Here is a 17,765-nt window from a genome sequence, read left to right as displayed (position 1 = left end):
TCATGTCCTCTGCCCATTTCTTGATTGGATTATTTGTTCTTTGGGTGTTGAGTTTGATAAGTCCTTTATAGATTTTGGATACTAGCCCTTTATCTTGATATGTCATTTGCAAATATCTTCTCCCTTTCTGTCAGTTGTCTTTTGGTTTTGTTAACTGTTTCCTTTGCTGTGCAAAAGCTTTTGATCTTGTGGAAGTCTCAGTAGTTCATTTTTGCCCTTGCTTCCCTTGCCTTTGGCGATGTTCCTAGGAAGAAGTCGCTGTGGCTGAGGTCGAAGAGGTTGCTGCCTGTGGTCTCCTCAAGGATTTGAATGGATTCCTTTCTCAAATTGAGGTCCTTCATCCATTTTGAGTCTATTTTCATGTGTGGTGTAAGGAAATGATCCAGTTTCATTTTTCTGCATGTGGCTGTCCAATTTTCCCAACACCATTTGTTGAAGAGACTCTTTTCCATTGGACATTCTTTCCTGCTTTGTCAAAGATTAGTTGACCATAGAGTTGAGGGTCTATTTCTGGGTTCTCTATTCTGTTCCATTGATCTATGTGTCTGTTTTTGTGCCAGTACCATACTGTCTTGATGATGACAGCTTTGCAATAGAGCTTGAAGTCTGGAATTGTGATGCCACCACCTTTGGCTTTCTTTTTCAATATTCCTCTGGCAATTCGAGGTCTTTTCTGGTTCCATATAAATTTTAGGATTATTTGTTCCACTTCTTTGAAAAAAATGGTTGGGATTTTGATAGGGATAGCATTCAGTGTGTAGACTGCTTTAGGTAGCATAGACATTTTCACAATATTTGTTCTTCCAATCCATGAGCAAGGAACATTTTTCCACTTCTTTGTGTCTTCCTCAATTTCTTTCATGAGTACTTTGTAGTTTTCTGAGTATAGGCTCTTTGCCTCTTTGGTTAGGTTTATTCCTATGTATCTTATGGTTTTGGGTGCAATTGTAAATTGGATTGGCTCCTTAATTTCTCTTTCTGTCTTGTTGTTGGTGTAAAGAAATGCAACTGATTTCTGTGCATTGATTTTATATCCTGACACTTTTCTGAATTCCTGTACACGTTCTAGCAGATTTGGAGTGGGGTCTTTTGGGTTTTCCACATATAGTATCATATCATCTGCAGAGAGTGAGAGTTTGACTTCTTTGCTGATTTGGATGTCTTTAATTTCTTTTTGTTGTCTGATTGCTGAGGCTGGGACTTCTAGTACTATGTTGAATAGCAGTGGTGATAATGGACATCCCTGCCGTGTTCCTGATGTTACGGAAAACCTCTCAGTTTTTCTCCATTGACAATGATATTTGTGGTGGGTTTTTCATGGATGTCTTTGATTATATTGAGGTATATGCCCTCTATCCCTACACTTTGAAGAATTTTGATCAGGAAGGGATGCTGTACTTTGTCAGATGCTTTTTCAGCATCTATTGGGAGTATCATATGGTCCTTGTTCTTTCTTTTATTAATGTATTGTATCACATTGATTTGCAGTTGTTGAACCAACCTTGCAGCCCTGGAATAAATCCCACTTGGTCGTGGTGAATAATCCTTTTAATGTACTGTTGGATCCTATTGGCTAGTATTTTGGTGAGAATTTTCGCATCTGTGTTCATCAAGGATATCGGTCTGTAGTTCTCTTTCTTGATGGGATCCTTGTCTGGTTTTGGGATCAAGGTGATGCTGGCCTCATAAAATGAGTTTGGAAGTTTTCCTTCCATTTCTATTTTTTGGAACAGTTTCAGGAGAATAGGAATTAATTCTTCTTTAAATGTTTGGTAGAATTCCCCTGGGAAGCCATCTGACCCTGGGCTCTTGTTTGTTGGGAGATTTTTGATGACTGCTTCAATCTCCTTACTGGTTATGGGTCTGTTCATGTTTTCTATTTCTTCTTGGTTCAGTTGTGATAGTTTATACGTCTCTAGGAATGCATCTGTTTCTTCCAGCTTGTCAAATTTGCTGGTATATAGTTGCTCATAATATGTTCTTATAATTGTTTGTATTTCTTTGGTGTTGGTTGTGATCTCTCCTCTTTCATTCATGATTTTATTGATTTGGGCCCTTTCTCTTTTCTTTTTGATAAGTCTGGCCTGGAGTTTATCAGTCTTATTAATTCTTTCAAAGAACCAGCTCCTAGTTTTGTTGATTTGTTCTATTGGTTTTTTTTATTTCTATTTCATTGATTTCTGCTCTGATCTTTATGATTTCTCTTCTCCTGCTGGGTTTAGGCTTTCTTTGTTATTCTTTCTCCAGCTCCTTTAGGTGTAGGGTCAGGTTGTATATTTGAGACCTTTCTTGTTTCTTGAGAAAGGCTTGTATCACTATATATTTTCCTCTCAGGACTGCCTTTGCTGTGTCCCACAGATTTTGAACTGTTGTGTTTTCATTATCATTTGTTTCCATGAATTTTTTTCAATTCTTCTTTAATTTCCTGGTTGACCCATTCATTCTTTAAAAGGATGCTGTTTAGTCTCCATGTATTTGGGTTCTTTCCAATTTTCCTCTTGTGATTGAGTTCTAGCTTCAGGGCATTGTGGTGTGAAAATATGCAGGGAATGATCCCAATCTTTTGATACCGGTTGAGACCTGATTTAGGACCCAGGATGTGATCTATTCTGGAGAATGTTCCATGTGTACTAGAGAAGAATGTGTATTCTGTTGTTTTGGGGTGGAATGATCTGAATATATCTGTTATGTCCATTTGGTCCAGTGTGTCATTTAAGGCCTTTATTTCCTTGTTGATCTTTTGCTTGGATGATCTGTCCATTTCAGTGAGGGGAGTGTTAAAGTCCCCTACTATTATTATATTATTTTTTGATGTGTTTCTTTGATTTTGTTATTAATTGGTTTTGGGGGTTGGCAGCTCCCATGTTAGGTACATAGATATTTAAAATTGTTAGATCTTCTTGTTGGACAGACCCTTTGAGTATGCTATAGTGTCCTTCCTCATCTCTTATTATAGTCTTTGGCCTAAAATCTAATTGATCTGATATAAGGATTGCCACCCCAGCTTTCTTTTGATGTCCATTAGCATGGTAAATTGTTATATCTTCTTTATCCATTCATTTATTGATGGATGCTTAAGGGTTTGTAACCTAATTTTATCACCTAATTAGCTCAGTGCAATAGTAGATGCTCAATAGATATTTTAATGAACATTTTCCATGTTATTAAATATTTTAAAGCATCATATTTTTTAAGGTTTCATAGTATATTTTTTTTAAGATTTTATTTATTTATTTGACAGAGATCACAAGTAGGCAGAGAGGCAGGCAGAGAGAGAGAGGGGGAAGCAGACTCCCCACTGAGCAGAGAGCCTGATATTGGGCTCGATCCCAGGACCCTGGGATCATGACCTGAGCCAAAGGCAGAGGCTTTAACCCACTGAGCCACCCAGGTGCCCCAAGATTTCATAGTATTTTTATTATATGGATATACTATAATTTACTTTACTGATCCTTCATTGTTCAGTATTTAGGCTATGTATTTATTCACTTAAGAATTTTCTGGCTTCATCTCTTTTCTCCTCCTATTCTTCACTTTAGTATTGTTGATTCACTTTTGAGGCTTTGAAAACATCTTCTCTTTAAGTTCAAACATTTATCTTGACATTCCTTTTGCTTATAACACACTTCCATCTTTGTCTAGCTAATATACATTTTTCAGACTTAAACTTAGTTATTCCTTCTTCTTGGAAGTTTTCCAAGTTTGGACTAGTTGCCCTCCACAGTGTGCTTCATAGGTGGCATTTTGTACTTATTCCTAGAACCACTCAGTCTGCTGTATTTTAAGTGCATGCTTTCTTAAGTGGATCTTCCAGGAGACTATAAACTCCTCAGGAAAGAGACTATGTCTTATTCTCCGTTTTATATCCAAGCCTTAAGTGCAGTGCTTGGTATATAGCAGGAACTTACTATTTTTTGGATGAATGGATGAATGCATGAAACATCCCCCACTTTCCAATATGTATCATTAAGTGGTGACATTTACCAATCTCATGTTTTTGATTTATCAGATTAGCATAATAAATAATCTTTTATTTGTAAAGTGCTTATCATATGCAAAATACTTTCAAAACTATTATTTCATATTATTGTTGAATCACTATATTGTATACCTGAAACTAATATAACACTGTATGTTAACTGTAATGAAATAAAAAAAGAAAATCTGGGACGCCTGGGTGGCTCAGTTGGTTAAGCGGCTGCCTTCGGCTCAGGTCATGATCCCAGCGTCCTGGGATCGAGTCCCACATCGGGCTCCTTGCTCGGCAGGGAGCCTGCTTCTCCCTCTGCCTGCCTCTCTGTCTGCCTGTGCTTGCTCACTCTCTCTCCCTCTGTCTCTGACAAATAAATAAATTAATTAATTAATTTAAAAAAAAAAGAAAATCTGTTATTTCGTATTGTTAAACTTTGACTAATTGTTAATGTTTTACATTATCAAATGAATCAATCTGTTGGTTAAATACTATATTAGTCTTTATTGATAGTTAAGTGATAATTCTCATCGTCTTTGTGGCCTTAAATTTTCTAAGTAGATAAATTGCTCTCTAAGCAAATTTCAGTTAATAGAAGTTATTTTCTATTTATATTTTAAATCCATCTTAAGTAATAATTAACCATTAACTCTTTTTTTTAAAAGTCTCCTTCCCAATCCCTAGTCATTAACTCTTATGGGAGTTTTGTAATTATGGTTTTAATTGATTTAAAACGATACATGAAGATAAATAATGGCTCGCCCTTTTAAAATTTTTTAATAATTGGACTTTGATCAGTTAACAAGAAGAGTAACCATTCAACAAATCCTTGGACAGAGATCAGAGAACCAGTAGCACAAAGAAAATATAAGATAATAGAAATGAATTCTCTCCACAGGTATCTGTGTTGTCATTAAGTGACAATTTCTTTTCCTTTGATGGTATTGATAACTCTTTACAGCAGTGATTCCCTCTGGGACATAGCATACACTCAGGGGTGAGGGTGGTTTGCCCTCTCTCCATGCATCAGCAGTCACTTCCACCTGTGGTGAGAGTGGTTGAAGACCAGGTATGTGAAGGTGGACACAGGCTGAAAGCAGTGTTTTGCAGGAAGACCAAGCAGAACTTCATCAGAAAAAGTCATAGTGGAAGGGAAGCTGGTTTTGGAGTCTGCAGATCAGTATTGTGGCCTCCTATTGAAGAATTGTGTGGAATTAGGCAGGTAGTTTATTTCACCTCTCTTCATCTTCATCTTCCTTTCTATAAAACAGTGATTGGATCAGCTGATCTTTGAGCTCATTTTTAGAAATGATCTCCTGATTTTTCTGATGATCAGACATCAGAGAGAGTCTTGTTCTTGAAAGAAGACATGTATGAGTGAAAAGTGGGATTATTTATTTGTCTAAAATGTTATGTGAATTTAACAGGTTATTAATATCATGCCTTTAAAAAGCCCTTCAAATGAATCTTCAAAAAGTACCTTCAGATTGCTGGCAGTTTTTCATTATCTCAGAAAAAGGAAATCCTGGAGAACTCTTTTCTATACTCAAGCTCTTGAATCTAGGACAGTGATCTCATCTGTCCTCATTGTTTTAAATATCATCTCGGTGCTGACGACTTACAACTTGATATCTGCAATGTGCACTGTTCCCCTGAAATTACCTGCCAATTTACTGGTCCTCTGAGATAGCTAATGGGCATCTCACACTAAATCTGCCTAAAACTGAATTCCTGAAGCACTCTCCCCCCAAACCGCTCTTCTTAAAGTCTTCCATATCTTATCAAGACAGAAACCTTGGAGTCATCCTTGATTTATAATACTAAACCATCAGTTTATTAGCAAATGCTTTTGGTTTAGCTTTCAGAATATAATTGGGAACTGCCCATTCCTCACCAGCCCTCCTTCCTACTGCCCTTTCTCCACCAGAGTCTATGCCTAATCAAGAGCTAGAGCATTTGTTTTTAAGTTATAAGTCACGTCTTTGTTACTCCTCCACACACAACCTTCAGTGGCTCCCCACCTCCCTTAGAGTAAAGTCAGAGTCTTTATAACAGTCAACAAAGTCCAATGTGATCTGGTGCTCCAGTACTTCTCATTTCATACTGTCTCTCTTACTTTTTTTTCAGACAGTTGGCCACCTTACTATTGACAGAACATTCCAGGTACACTCCCTCCTCAGAGCCTTTGCACGGGCTGACCCCCCTGCCTCAGATACTCCACAGATATTCAAACACCTGCCCTCTTAACTCCTCCCAGTTGCTTCTATGTAACCATCTGGTTTAAGGTCTAACTTTACTGTCTGATTTAAAATTGCGCTCTGCTTCCATGCCCCCCACCGATTTCACACTTAATTTTCCTCCATGGTACATAGCGCCTTCTAATATACTGTAATTTACTTACTTATTTTGTTTATTGTCTGTCTCCCTTTTCTAGAACAGGGACTTTTGTGGTAGTCAGGGACTTCTGTCTGTTGGGTTCACTGCCATATCACTGGCTTTGTAATATTTGGCAAATAACTTACAATCTCTTTTCCCATCTCTAAAGATAATAAGTGGTTATATGTATTTTTTTTCTTAAGATTTTATTTATTTATTTGACAGACAGGGATCACAAGTAGGCAGAGAGAGAGGAAGGGAAGCAGGCTCCCCTCCGAGGAGAGAGCCCAACGCAGGGCTTGATCCCAGCACCCTGGGATCATGACCCAAGCCAAAGGCAGAGGCTTTAACCCACTGAGCCACCCAGGCACCCCAGTGGTTGTATATTTTATAGATATTATTTTGGCTAGATATTTTTCAGTGAGTTTATATTTAGGCAGGTGAAATCATGAGAATTCTATAGCTCATTTCACAAACTACGAGCAATAACATATCCATATCAGAGGTTCTTGTCTCAGGATGGGGACCCCATTTGGCCAAGGAAGCTACAGCCCTCCTTCCTGCCCTGCCTGCCCGCCTGTGTTGAGAATGGCTTCATCGGCCGTCTTCCTGTCCTTTTCTCATTGGTGCTTTTTTCCCTTTCTCTCTTTTATCCTTCCTCTCTCTCTATCCCTCCTTCCCTTTCTTCCCTTTTCTTTCTTTCCAAGATTTTATTTATTTATTTGAGAGAGAGCGTGCACAAGCTAGAGGAGCAGCAGGCAGAGGGAGAAGCAAAAGGGAGCCTGATGAAGAACTCGAGCCCAGGACCCTGGGATTATGACTGATTTAAAGGCAGACTGAACCGACTGAGCCACCCAGGCGGCCCTCATTGCTGCTTTTCATAGCTAGCTTTGGACCTCCACGTTGCTGGTGTGTCCTCCCACTTGGGGCTCAGAGGTTTACAGGGTAAGCATGGGACTGAGACCACTTTTATATTGAATTTTCAATTTAAATAGTCGCTTGTGGCCTGCAGTTGGAACCTTTCATAGCTTTTTTATAGAAAAAATTAATTTCTAGTTGTGAGACTGCATTGAAAAACTTCAGAATGTAACCCATTAAAAAATTAGGAGATAACTTTTAGAACGGCATTTCAGTTGCTGTGTAGGGAAGATGTTGAGGAAAGAGGCAAGGTTAAAATATCCTCATAGTCCAGCTGATCCTGAGAGCATACTTACTATGTATTTAAGCCTTTAAAAAATGTAAGTCTGTGTTCTTTCTTGGTATATATTTGCTTTATAAAGATGAATTATATCGAGACAATAGGCAGGTACTTATTTTGAGAACTTAATGTTATTGCTGCATTACACTACTCTGTGTAGCAGAAAGGTAATTTAATCCCTAAAAAATGTGTTCTCTACTTCTCTGTTTTGACATAGATAAAAATGAGTATTGAGGTGGTGGCTGTGACTGGATTAGAACCAGAAGGAACTGGCAGTTGGTTGTTAGTAGCTGTCCTTGCCCTGACTTCTTAGGTTGTGCTTTTCTGTTTGTTGTTTTCAGTTTAGCACAGAAGCTTTTTGCTTCAGAAATAATGAGGTGTGAACTATTCAGAATGAACTAGTTTCACATAAGAGCAACTTTAGTAGCATGGGGGCTGAGGGAAACATTTCATGTATCCTGGCAGTTTGGGTGCCTTTTGTGCCATGTCTTATTTGCACTTGTTTGAGGGAAGGTTGTAGAAAGAGCAGGCCTGCCTTCTCTGCTGGAACCCCCAGAGGGTTAGGCTGCCTTCTGACCTCCTCCCTTGGCCCGCCACCCTCATGGTATGGTCTGTGGTCACGAGTGTCCCTGCTTTTAAACTTTCTGTTCCTGGCTTTCCTTCTGTTGCCCTTGACTCCCTGTGAATAGAGCTGTTCAGTGGTTATGTCCATGGCCTTTGAGGCAGACCAGAGTTTGAGTTCTTGTTTCCATTGCTAACTTAATCTCTAATCATTTTATTTACTCTCAGCTGTTTCTTCTCTAGAATTGAGAGAGGGTAATATATATAATATCTATTTAATACTACTGGATGAGAATGAAGTAGATAATGTATGAAAATATTTATGTGTATAGACCCTTGCACACATAAATGAGTTCAACAGATGTTAGTTAGCTATTACTATAAAAATCTACTTTAAGCTATATTTTCCTTTATTCAGTCCTTCAACAAGAATATAAAAGCATGTGAAAAACTGTCCATGCTATCTGCTGGGTTTTGAGAATATAGCAGTGACCAAAGCAGATATGGCCTAGACCACACTGAGTCCAGTGGGAAACATGTTGTTTGTGCCTTGGAACTTGTCAATTATTAGAAGAAAACTTTGACCCGATTTAAGGTGGGAAAAGAAATTTAAATTGAAACATGGATTAAGTTTTAAATTGAGAGCTTAATAAAAAAAAAACCTCTGAAGTTTAAAAAAAAAAAAAGACTCAGGAAAATCAGTGTAGTTTTCCAGAATTTTGAATAGAAGTGCTTCTACAAGCTGACAGATTTGCCTATAAAGACAATTAGTAGGTCAGCACTAGACAAATAAGAAAGGGAGTAGAAAGAAATAAGGTCTGTGAAGTAGACTGGAGCAAGTCCATGGAGGTTAACAAAAAAAAAGTAAAACAAGGAGAGCAATTGTGAACTGGAAAGTGATGTCGGTAATTTTCCAGTACAGAAGCCATAACTTCTGGTGGAAGAGTCAGGATTTTAACAACTGGTTTTGAAAGAAATAGGATTTGGTTTAGAAATAAAAGTCTCAAAAAAAAAAAACACGAAATAAAAGTCTCTGCTATTAAACGTGATGATTATACTCATGTTTTGGTAGCCTATTTGTTTCAATATCAGAAAATAATATATAAGAGTATGCTATTAACTGTAAGTAGTACAGTTCTTATACTGTAGTAAAATTTATTATAGTGAACAGGTTGAGCATGTTGATATGTATACTTGGAAAAGTCTTTTTTTTTTTTTTAAGCTTATTTATTTAAGTGATCTCTATACCCAGTGTGGGGCTTGAACTTATGACTGCAAGACCGAGAGCCACATGCTCCTCTGACAGTACCCCTACCTGGAAAAATCTTAATGCAAAATTTTTCATCTAATTTCCTATTTTCTCTTTAAAATCAGGCAATTTTAGACACAAGTATCTATCAACTAATGAATAGATGAATAAAATGTGGTACATTCATTCTCTGTAACATTATTTGGGAATAGAAAGAAATGAAGTACTAATACATGGTACAACGTGCATGTGGCCTGAATGAGGGGCTAAGTGCGAGAAACCAGTCACAGAAGATCACATATTGTATGCTTCCATTTATTTGAAACATCCAGAATAGGTAAATCTCTAGAGACAGAAAGTGGATTAATGATTGTCTAGAAGAGGGAGAGAGGATAGGATTGGGGGAAAATGGAGAGTAACCGCTGATGGATAGGGGGTTTCTTTTTGGGGTGATGAAAATGTTCTAAAATTGTGGTCATGGCTGCATCACTCAGTAAATATACTAAAACCCACAACTGTGGACTTTAAATGGGTAATTGTATAGTATGTAATTGTATCTTAAGAAATCTGTTCATTTTTTAAGAATGAAGCAATTTAAAGAATTCTTGACTTTGAAAACAGAAGAGATCCTTCACACAGAGCTGGATTCTCTCTAAGTCAAAAGACACCAATTCCAGTGCATGTTAGAGTGGTACTTCTTAAATGCAGAATGCACAGGGTCACTTAGGGTTTGTTATAATGTGGGGTACTATATCCTTCCCTATAAATTCTTATTCAGCGGGACTGGGAAGGCCTTGGGACTCTGACTTGTAACACGCATCCCAATGAAAAGATGTTCTTTGAATCAAGTTGAGAACTGCTGTGGTAGAGGGTTCTATTAGAATACTTTCCTTGGGGCGCCTGGGTGGCTTAGTGGGTTAAAGCCTCTGCCTTCGGCTTAGGTCATGATCCCAGGGTCCTGGGATCAAGCCCCGCATTGGGCTTTCTGCTCAGTGGGGAGCCTGCTCCCCCCACCCTCTGCCTGCCTCTCTGACTACTTGTGATCTCTGTCAGATAAATAAATAAAACCTTAAAAAAAAAAAAGAATACTTTCCTGGGCTTGTTGATTCTGTTTTATTTTTATTCGGTTGCTTTGGCTGCCTTATTAGTACTAAGGTAAATATTTAGCAATTTATTTAGAGTTTGAAATTATATTGGAACCACTCTAGCATTGTCTCATTATAGACTGGGTAGCTGAAACCAGAGAGATTAAGTTTTTTTCTTAAGAATCTTAGAGCTACTAAGTGGGAGAATTGGAATCCAGATATAGGTCTGCTTGTGCCCAATCCAGCACTCTTCCTACTTTGTCACATCATCTCTCAGAATCTTATTTTATATGTGATAATCCTTACCATTGCATGACTGCCACAGGCTTAGGTGCTACCTACTTTTTAGGGGCTCTGCCTGTCCATGTGACTTTCAGGCTGTGTGACTTGGAGCAAATTACTTAACCTCTCTGTGCTTCAGTTTCTTTATCAGAAGGAAGTAGGGTAAGAATAATACCTATGATAGAATTATTGTGAGAATTTAATGATACCCATACATTTGAAATACTTGGCACAGTCACTGACACATAGTTCATGTTCAGTAAATGTTAGCTGTCATTTCTAATTAATTTTAATGAAGAACTGGATGTAATGTCATGTCTGTGCATAAGGGGAAAGCAATTTCATGTTGTGTTAGAGAGGCAGGCTTTGAAGTCCGTTTCCTAGGTTTGCGTCGTGGCTCCATTTCTCATACATTGCATAATCTTAGGAAGGTTGCCTCACATATATTTGTACCTTGTAGCTCATCTGTAAAATGGGGACAATAATTATCCTACTTCATAAAGTTCTTGTGAACCTTATGGGCAAAGGCATGAATGTGGAGTTGGATCAAACCAAATTATTTGTGGGAATAACGGTTTATACCATAGGGCTTAAGGTTTTAGGATTATAGTGGCAAAAAAACTGATTTGTGAAGAATGATTCTTATGTTTTTGGTGATTTAGGCGTTTTATGAAATTTCTGGTCTTTATTTGGATATGTGTGGAAGGGATGAAGAGCTTTCAGCAAAGGAAACAGTTGTCTGAATATTTCACTATGACATCTAAATTGCTGCTATTGTTGCAAGCCATCTGTCTGATGGTTCCTCGCTGTTCATTTCTCTGCTGTCCCTTTTTATTGAAGTTTCTTGGTTATTTAGTTTCTCTAACTTTTCCTTTTTTAATTAAAAATCATGTTTATGCTTTGAAGGGTGTAATGTTTTATTATTCTGTGTGTCACATGCAAGCATGCATACGTGTGTGGATATTTTCTATTTGGCTTGTTCATATTTCATTTATCATAATTTTATTTTTTGTCTGTTTAATAAGTTTCTGAAGAAGATATTTACAAATTTCCTATTGTGACGAAGGATTTATCATTTTCACTTTGTCTTAATTACAAAGTGAAATCTAAATTTAAAGTATTTGTTGTGTTTTGAGGCTATATTGTTTGGTGCATGCAGATTCATAATTATTTTTTGCAGTGTCCCTCTTACTCTTTTAAATGCTGCTTTCCAGGACACCTGCTTGGCTCAGTCAGTTAAGCATCTGACTTTGGCTCGGGCCATGGTCTTAGGGTCATGAATTGAGCCCTACGTCTGGCTCCACGCTCAGTGCAGGGTCTCTCCCTCTGCCTCTCCCCTTGCTCATGCTTGTTATCTCTCATATAAGTAAATAAAAATCTTAAAAAAAAAAAAGAACATGTTAAATGCTACTTTCCTTAAATTTTCATTTCTTTGGGTATTAGCATTATTTGCTTTTTTCTGACTTTCTTCTGACTTGCATTTTCTTGCACATATGCACATGTTTCCATCCTTTTGTTTTAAAGCTTTCTGTGTTGTTTTAGGTGTATTTATGGTAAACAAATGTTGCTAGATTATCTTTCTTAATCTCATTTGAGAGTCTATCTTTTAATAGGCATTCTTTACCTGTTTTTATTTATTATAATTTCTGATATATTTGGACTGATTTCTTCTTATTTTATGTTATCTATTTCTTATGTTTTTTATTTTAGGTCCCTCCTCCCTTTTTTTCTTTTGCTGTTTTAAAAGATCACATAGGGCAATACATCATGCATTTGTACATGGAAGCATTCAACTGAAAGAGTAAAGTCACTGCCACTTTTTTTAGGAGCTGCACTCTCCAGTTGCAGTCCCACCTGGCTATTCATTCTGTCCATCCTTGTACTAAGCTCCATGAGGGCAGAGTCCAGCTCATGCCTGTTTCCTTCACCACTGCTCTCCCAGGTGTGGTACCTGGTATGTAGGTGCCCACTGATTATTGTCAAAGTATGGATAAGTGATCGTAAGAATCATGTATGTAGCCTTCAAATATACTGATACGGGGCCCCATACTTTGGAGATTTGGGTTTAATAGGTCTGATATGGAGCCTGGATACATATATTAAGAAACAAAAAATTCCCCCAGATAATGTGATTATCAGCTAGATTTGCAACAATTTGGTCTGAGACTTTTCCTCTTTGAGACTGCTTTTCTACTTGGAAACAACTTGTGACTGTCTTGATACAGTTAATGATTGTGAAGAAAAACATTAATGATTGGGTAATTTGCTTATCTGCTCAGTTGGGGTTGGGGCCACGGTTTCCCTAAAACAAGAAAATATGTCACAATTTCAGCTCTTATTTTATTTTAATGTGGGGGGTGGGGAGGGCAAAGGGAGAGGGAGAGAGAGAGAATCTTAAGCTGATTCCATGCCCTGTGCTGAGCCTGACACAGGGCTTGATCTCACAACCCTGAGATCATGACCTGAGCTGAAATCAAGAGTTAGATGCGTAACTGACTGAGCAATCCATTCACCCCATCTATTTATTTATTTATTTATTTATTTAGTTAGTTAGTTAGTTAGTTAAGCTGGAGTATAGCTGGTTATCACTGTTTTGGTAACACCAAAGGACAGTGGTAAATTTTTCCTTTTTATCAAATAATTTTTTAAGCTTTCCTACATCTTTTTCATGTGCTCTACAGAAGATTATTTGACTGAACATGTCTTTGTGCCTTTACATCAATAAAATCAATCATTGGAAACATATAGCCAAAGGGGATTAAAACAGAATGAGTGGTTGGACTGGAGATCTTAGCCCTTTTCCTATTTTTAAGGTATTGATTCTCCTAGTTAACATTTATAATGGTTTAAATAATTGACTGGGACACAAAGGACCCGGTTTTAATTTTGGTTTATTGTATTGTACTCATGATGCTGTTTTATTTGCATTGATTCATCTGTGGAGTTAGGAAATTAATTTACCTTCAAGGACAAACTTCGTGGGAATATGAACATTTTAGGGTTGCAGACAACTGTTAATGAAACCTATGATTGAAAAAGTAGTTCATCAAGTTCCTTGCTTGTATTCGAAACTGAGCATTTAAAACATTAGTCTCTCGTAATGAATTTTGATCCAGTAGATAGAGTTAAGCAAAAATATTAGTGGGGATGGTATTTTCAGATTTAATCAGGATAGAATTTTTAAAAATGTGTATGTTTTTAGTTTTTTATTTTCACCTTTTAATCTTGGTTAAGGTTAAGCACCTTCAGTGCTTTGGTTTTCCAGTTTTCAAAATGGAAATTATACTTTGTACAGTATGGGACCTGAATTAATGGTTACTAATCAAGTATGTTAAGTAACTCAGATGAAAGTTACTTTAGTTCAAAATATTATAGTAATAATACTTTAAATAAGTAGTTTGAGAACTTTCTCTGGAAATAACTAACATAGGATCATTGACTTAAATGTCATGATTATTTTGCTCTCTTTTGATGACATGGGACATGTTTCCCACTCTCAGGGATTCCTACTCACTTGTGGGTTATTCTCAAATCTTTTCATTACTTAGCTGGGAAACTCAGGGAAGTATTAGTAGTTTATGGATTACCTGCCATGTGCAAGGCATCATGCTAGGCACAGGAGAGAGACCTAATTGAAACAATCTTTCTTCTTGAGGATAAATAGAAGAGTCATCTGGAAATAAGAAAAGTGAAGTTTTTCCCCTCATAAAAGTTTCCATTTTCCTTGCTCTATTTTTCCCCCAGATTTATCCTTTTTTTTCTTTTTTTCCTTTTTTTTCCTCATTTTTAAATATTATGTTAGTAGCCAAACAGTACGTCATTAGTTTTTGATGTAGTGTTCCATGATTCATTGTTTGCATATAAAACTCAGTGCTCCGTGCAATACGTGCCCTCCTTAATACCCATCACCAGGCTCACCCATTCCACCCCCTCCAAAACCCTCAGTTTGATTCCCAGAGTCCATAGTCTTTCTTGGTTTGTCTCCCCCTCTGATTTCACCCCCTACATTTTCCCTTCCTTCTCCTAATGTCCTCCATGCTATTCCTTATGTTCCACAAATAAGTGAGGCCATGTAATAAATGTCTTTCTCTGTTTGACTTATATCACTTAGCATAATCTCCATCCATGTTGATGGAAATATTAGGTATTCATCTTTTCTGCTGGCTGAGTAATATTCCATTGTATATATGGACCACGTCTTCTTTATCCATTCATCTGTTGAAGGGCATATTGGCTCCTTCCACAGTTTGGCTCTTGTAGACATTGCTGCTATGAACATTGGGGTGCATATGGCCCTTCTTTTCACTACATCTGTATCTTTGGGGTAAATACCCAGTAGTGCAACTGCTGGGTTTTAAGGTAGCTCTATTTTTAACTTTTCTGAGGAACCTCCACAGTGTTTTCCAAAGTGGCTGTTCCAAGTTGCATTCCCACCAACAGAGTAAGAGGGTTCCCCTTTCTTCATAGCCTCTCCTGACATTTGTTGTTTCTTGTCAATTTTTGCCATTCCAGCTGGTGTAAGGTGGTATCTCAGTGTGGTTTTGATCTCAATGTGGTTTTGAATTTCCGTGATGACTAATGATTTTGAACATTTTTTCATATGTCTGTTAGCCATTTTTATATCTTATTTGGAGAAGTGTTCATGTCTTCCACCCATTTTTTGACTTGATTATTTGTTTTTTGGGTGTTGAATTTGAGAAGTTCTTTATAGATCTCGGATACCAGCCCTTTATCCATAGTGTCATTTGCAAATATCTTCTCCCATTCGGTGGGTTGTCTGTTTTGTTGACTATTTCCTTTGCTGTGCAGAAACTTTTTATCTTGATGAAGTCCCAGAAGTTCATTTTCGCTTTTGTTTCCCTTGCTTTTGGAGACATGTTTCGAAAGAAGTTGCAATGGCTAATATCAAAAAGGTTACTGCCTATGTTGTGCTCTAGGGTTTTGATGGATTCCTATCTCACATTGAGGTCTTTTATCCATTTCGAGTTTATCTTTGTATATGGTGTAAGAGAATGGTCAAGTTTCATTCTTCTGTATATAGCTGTCCAATTTTCCCAGCACCATTCATTGAAGAGACTGCCTTTTTTTTCCATTGGGTATTTTTTCCAATTAGTTAGATTAGTTGACAATAGAGTTGAGGGTCCATATTTGGGCTCTCTCTTCTATTCCTTTGGTCTGTTTGTCTGTTTTTGTTCCAGTACCATGCTGTCTTGGTGATCACAGCTTTATAATAATATAGCTTGAGATCAGGCAACGTGATGCCCCCAGGCTAATTATTCTTTTTCAACATTTCCTTGGCTATTTTCTGGTTCCATACACATTTTAGGACTGTTTGTTCCAGCACTTTGAAAAATGCTGTTGGTATTTTGATCGGGATGATGCTGAAAGTATAGATTTCTCTGGGCAGCATTTTTAACAATGTTTATTCTTCTGATCCATGAGCATGGAATGTTTTTCCATCTTTTCGTGTCTTCTTTAATTTCCTTCATAAGTATTCTGTAGTTTCTAGAGTATAGATCCTTTACCTCTTTGGTTAGGTTTATTCCAAAGTATCTTAAGGTTTTTGGTGCTATTGTAAATGGAATATATTCCCTAATTTCCCTTTCTTCAGTTACATTACATTATTAGTGTATAGGAAAGCAATTGATTTCTGTGCACTGATTTTTTATCCTGCCACATTACTGAATTGCTATATGAGTTCTAGTAATTTGGAGGGTGGAGTCCTTTGGGTTTTCCAAATCCTTTTTTTAAAAAAGATTTATTTATATATTTATGAGGGGAGAGGGGCAGAGGGAAAAGGAGAGAGAGAATCTCAAGCAGACGCCCCATTGAGCAAGGAGCCCATCATAGGGATCTGTCCCACAACCTGAGATCATGACCTGAGCTGAAATCAGGAATTGGATGCTCAACTGACTGAACCACTCAGGCACCACTCTCCACTTTTTAAAGGTTTTTGGTTTTGTTTTTGCTTTTTAAAGTAATCTCTACACCCAACATGGGGCTAAAACTTACAACCCCAAGATCAAAAATCACATGCTCCACTGACTGAGCCAGCCAGGCAACTCTGGGTCTATCCTGATAATAACAGTGATAATATTTTACAATTACATAGTATTCTCACATAAACTGTATCAGCTGATGCTTATAATAGGACTTGGTCCCTTTGTTGTGCCACATACAGGAGACTGTTAAAATTTTAAGTGTTCAACGGTGTCTTTTGCTCATTCCCAAATACTATGTTTAACTGACTGTAAAGAGAATGATATATATGTTTATTAGGTTACAGAGTGGTCTACCTAGAAGAACAGACATATGCTATGACCCAGAGGCATGAAACTCTGTAAAATTGTTAGAGCATGTCTGGAATACAGGGTGGAGGGTGATGAAGCTAGAGAGGCACGATGAGCCCAGGTCTTAAGGGGCCTTGTATGCACAGAGGAGTTTGTAGTTAGTTCTTCCTGTGACTCTCCATGTCTCAAATTTTAGTCTGCCTCAGAGCCCATGTAAAGTACACTGGCATGTTCCTATCAGTTTATCCAGATTTGACTAAATCCCCTATCATATAATGTGCTGTTTTTGAAGACAGAGATTCATTAATGTATTTTTTACAGCTTTATTGAGATACCATTCACACAGCATATAATTTGGCCATTGAAAGTGGTTTTTGGTATCTTCAAAGAGTTGTGCAATCATCGTCACAATCAATTTTAGAATATCTTCTTCACTCCAGAAAGAATTCCTATACCCATTAGCAGTTGTTTCTCATTTTCCCCAATGCCCCTTGCCCTTGGCAATTAGTAATCTACTTTCTGTCTCTACAGATTTGTCAGTTCTCGACATTTCATATAAATAGCATATTGCCTATTGTGGCTGGCTTCTTTCACTTGGTATAATGCTCTCAAGGTTCATTCATGCTGTAGTATGTATTAGCACTTCACTCCTTTAAATGGCTGAATAATATTCTTTTGTATGGCTATATCATGTTTTCTTTTTCCATTCATCAGTTGATGAACATTTGGGCCATCACTGTATTTGTAAACTTCT

General features: G+C 37.4%; 1 protein-coding gene across 7 annotated transcripts in view; it reads left to right on the top strand.

The window, feature by feature from the left end:
* Positions 1 to 17,765, top strand: part of SPIRE1 (spire type actin nucleation factor 1) — a 183,287-nt gene that overhangs the window by 51,796 nt on the left and 113,726 nt on the right. For 4 of the 7 annotated variants that reach the window (XM_032875801.1, XM_032875797.1, XM_032875799.1 and 1 more), the window contains exon 3: positions 6,098 to 6,133. The exons of the other annotated variants lie outside the window; for them this stretch is intronic. In XM_032875801.1, the coding sequence (XP_032731692.1) occupies positions 6,098 to 6,133 (36 nt within the window). The remainder of the gene's footprint in view (positions 1 to 6,097; positions 6,134 to 17,765) is intronic. 7 annotated transcript variants of the gene reach the window in all.

Source organism: Lontra canadensis, unplaced genomic scaffold (genome assembly GCF_010015895.1).
Source record: "Lontra canadensis isolate GAN:19392208 unplaced genomic scaffold, GSC_riverotter_1.0 scaffold57, whole genome shotgun sequence".
Classification (NCBI taxonomy): domain Eukaryota; kingdom Metazoa; phylum Chordata; class Mammalia; order Carnivora; family Mustelidae; genus Lontra; species Lontra canadensis.
This window is presented reverse-complemented; position numbering and strand designations above follow the sequence as displayed.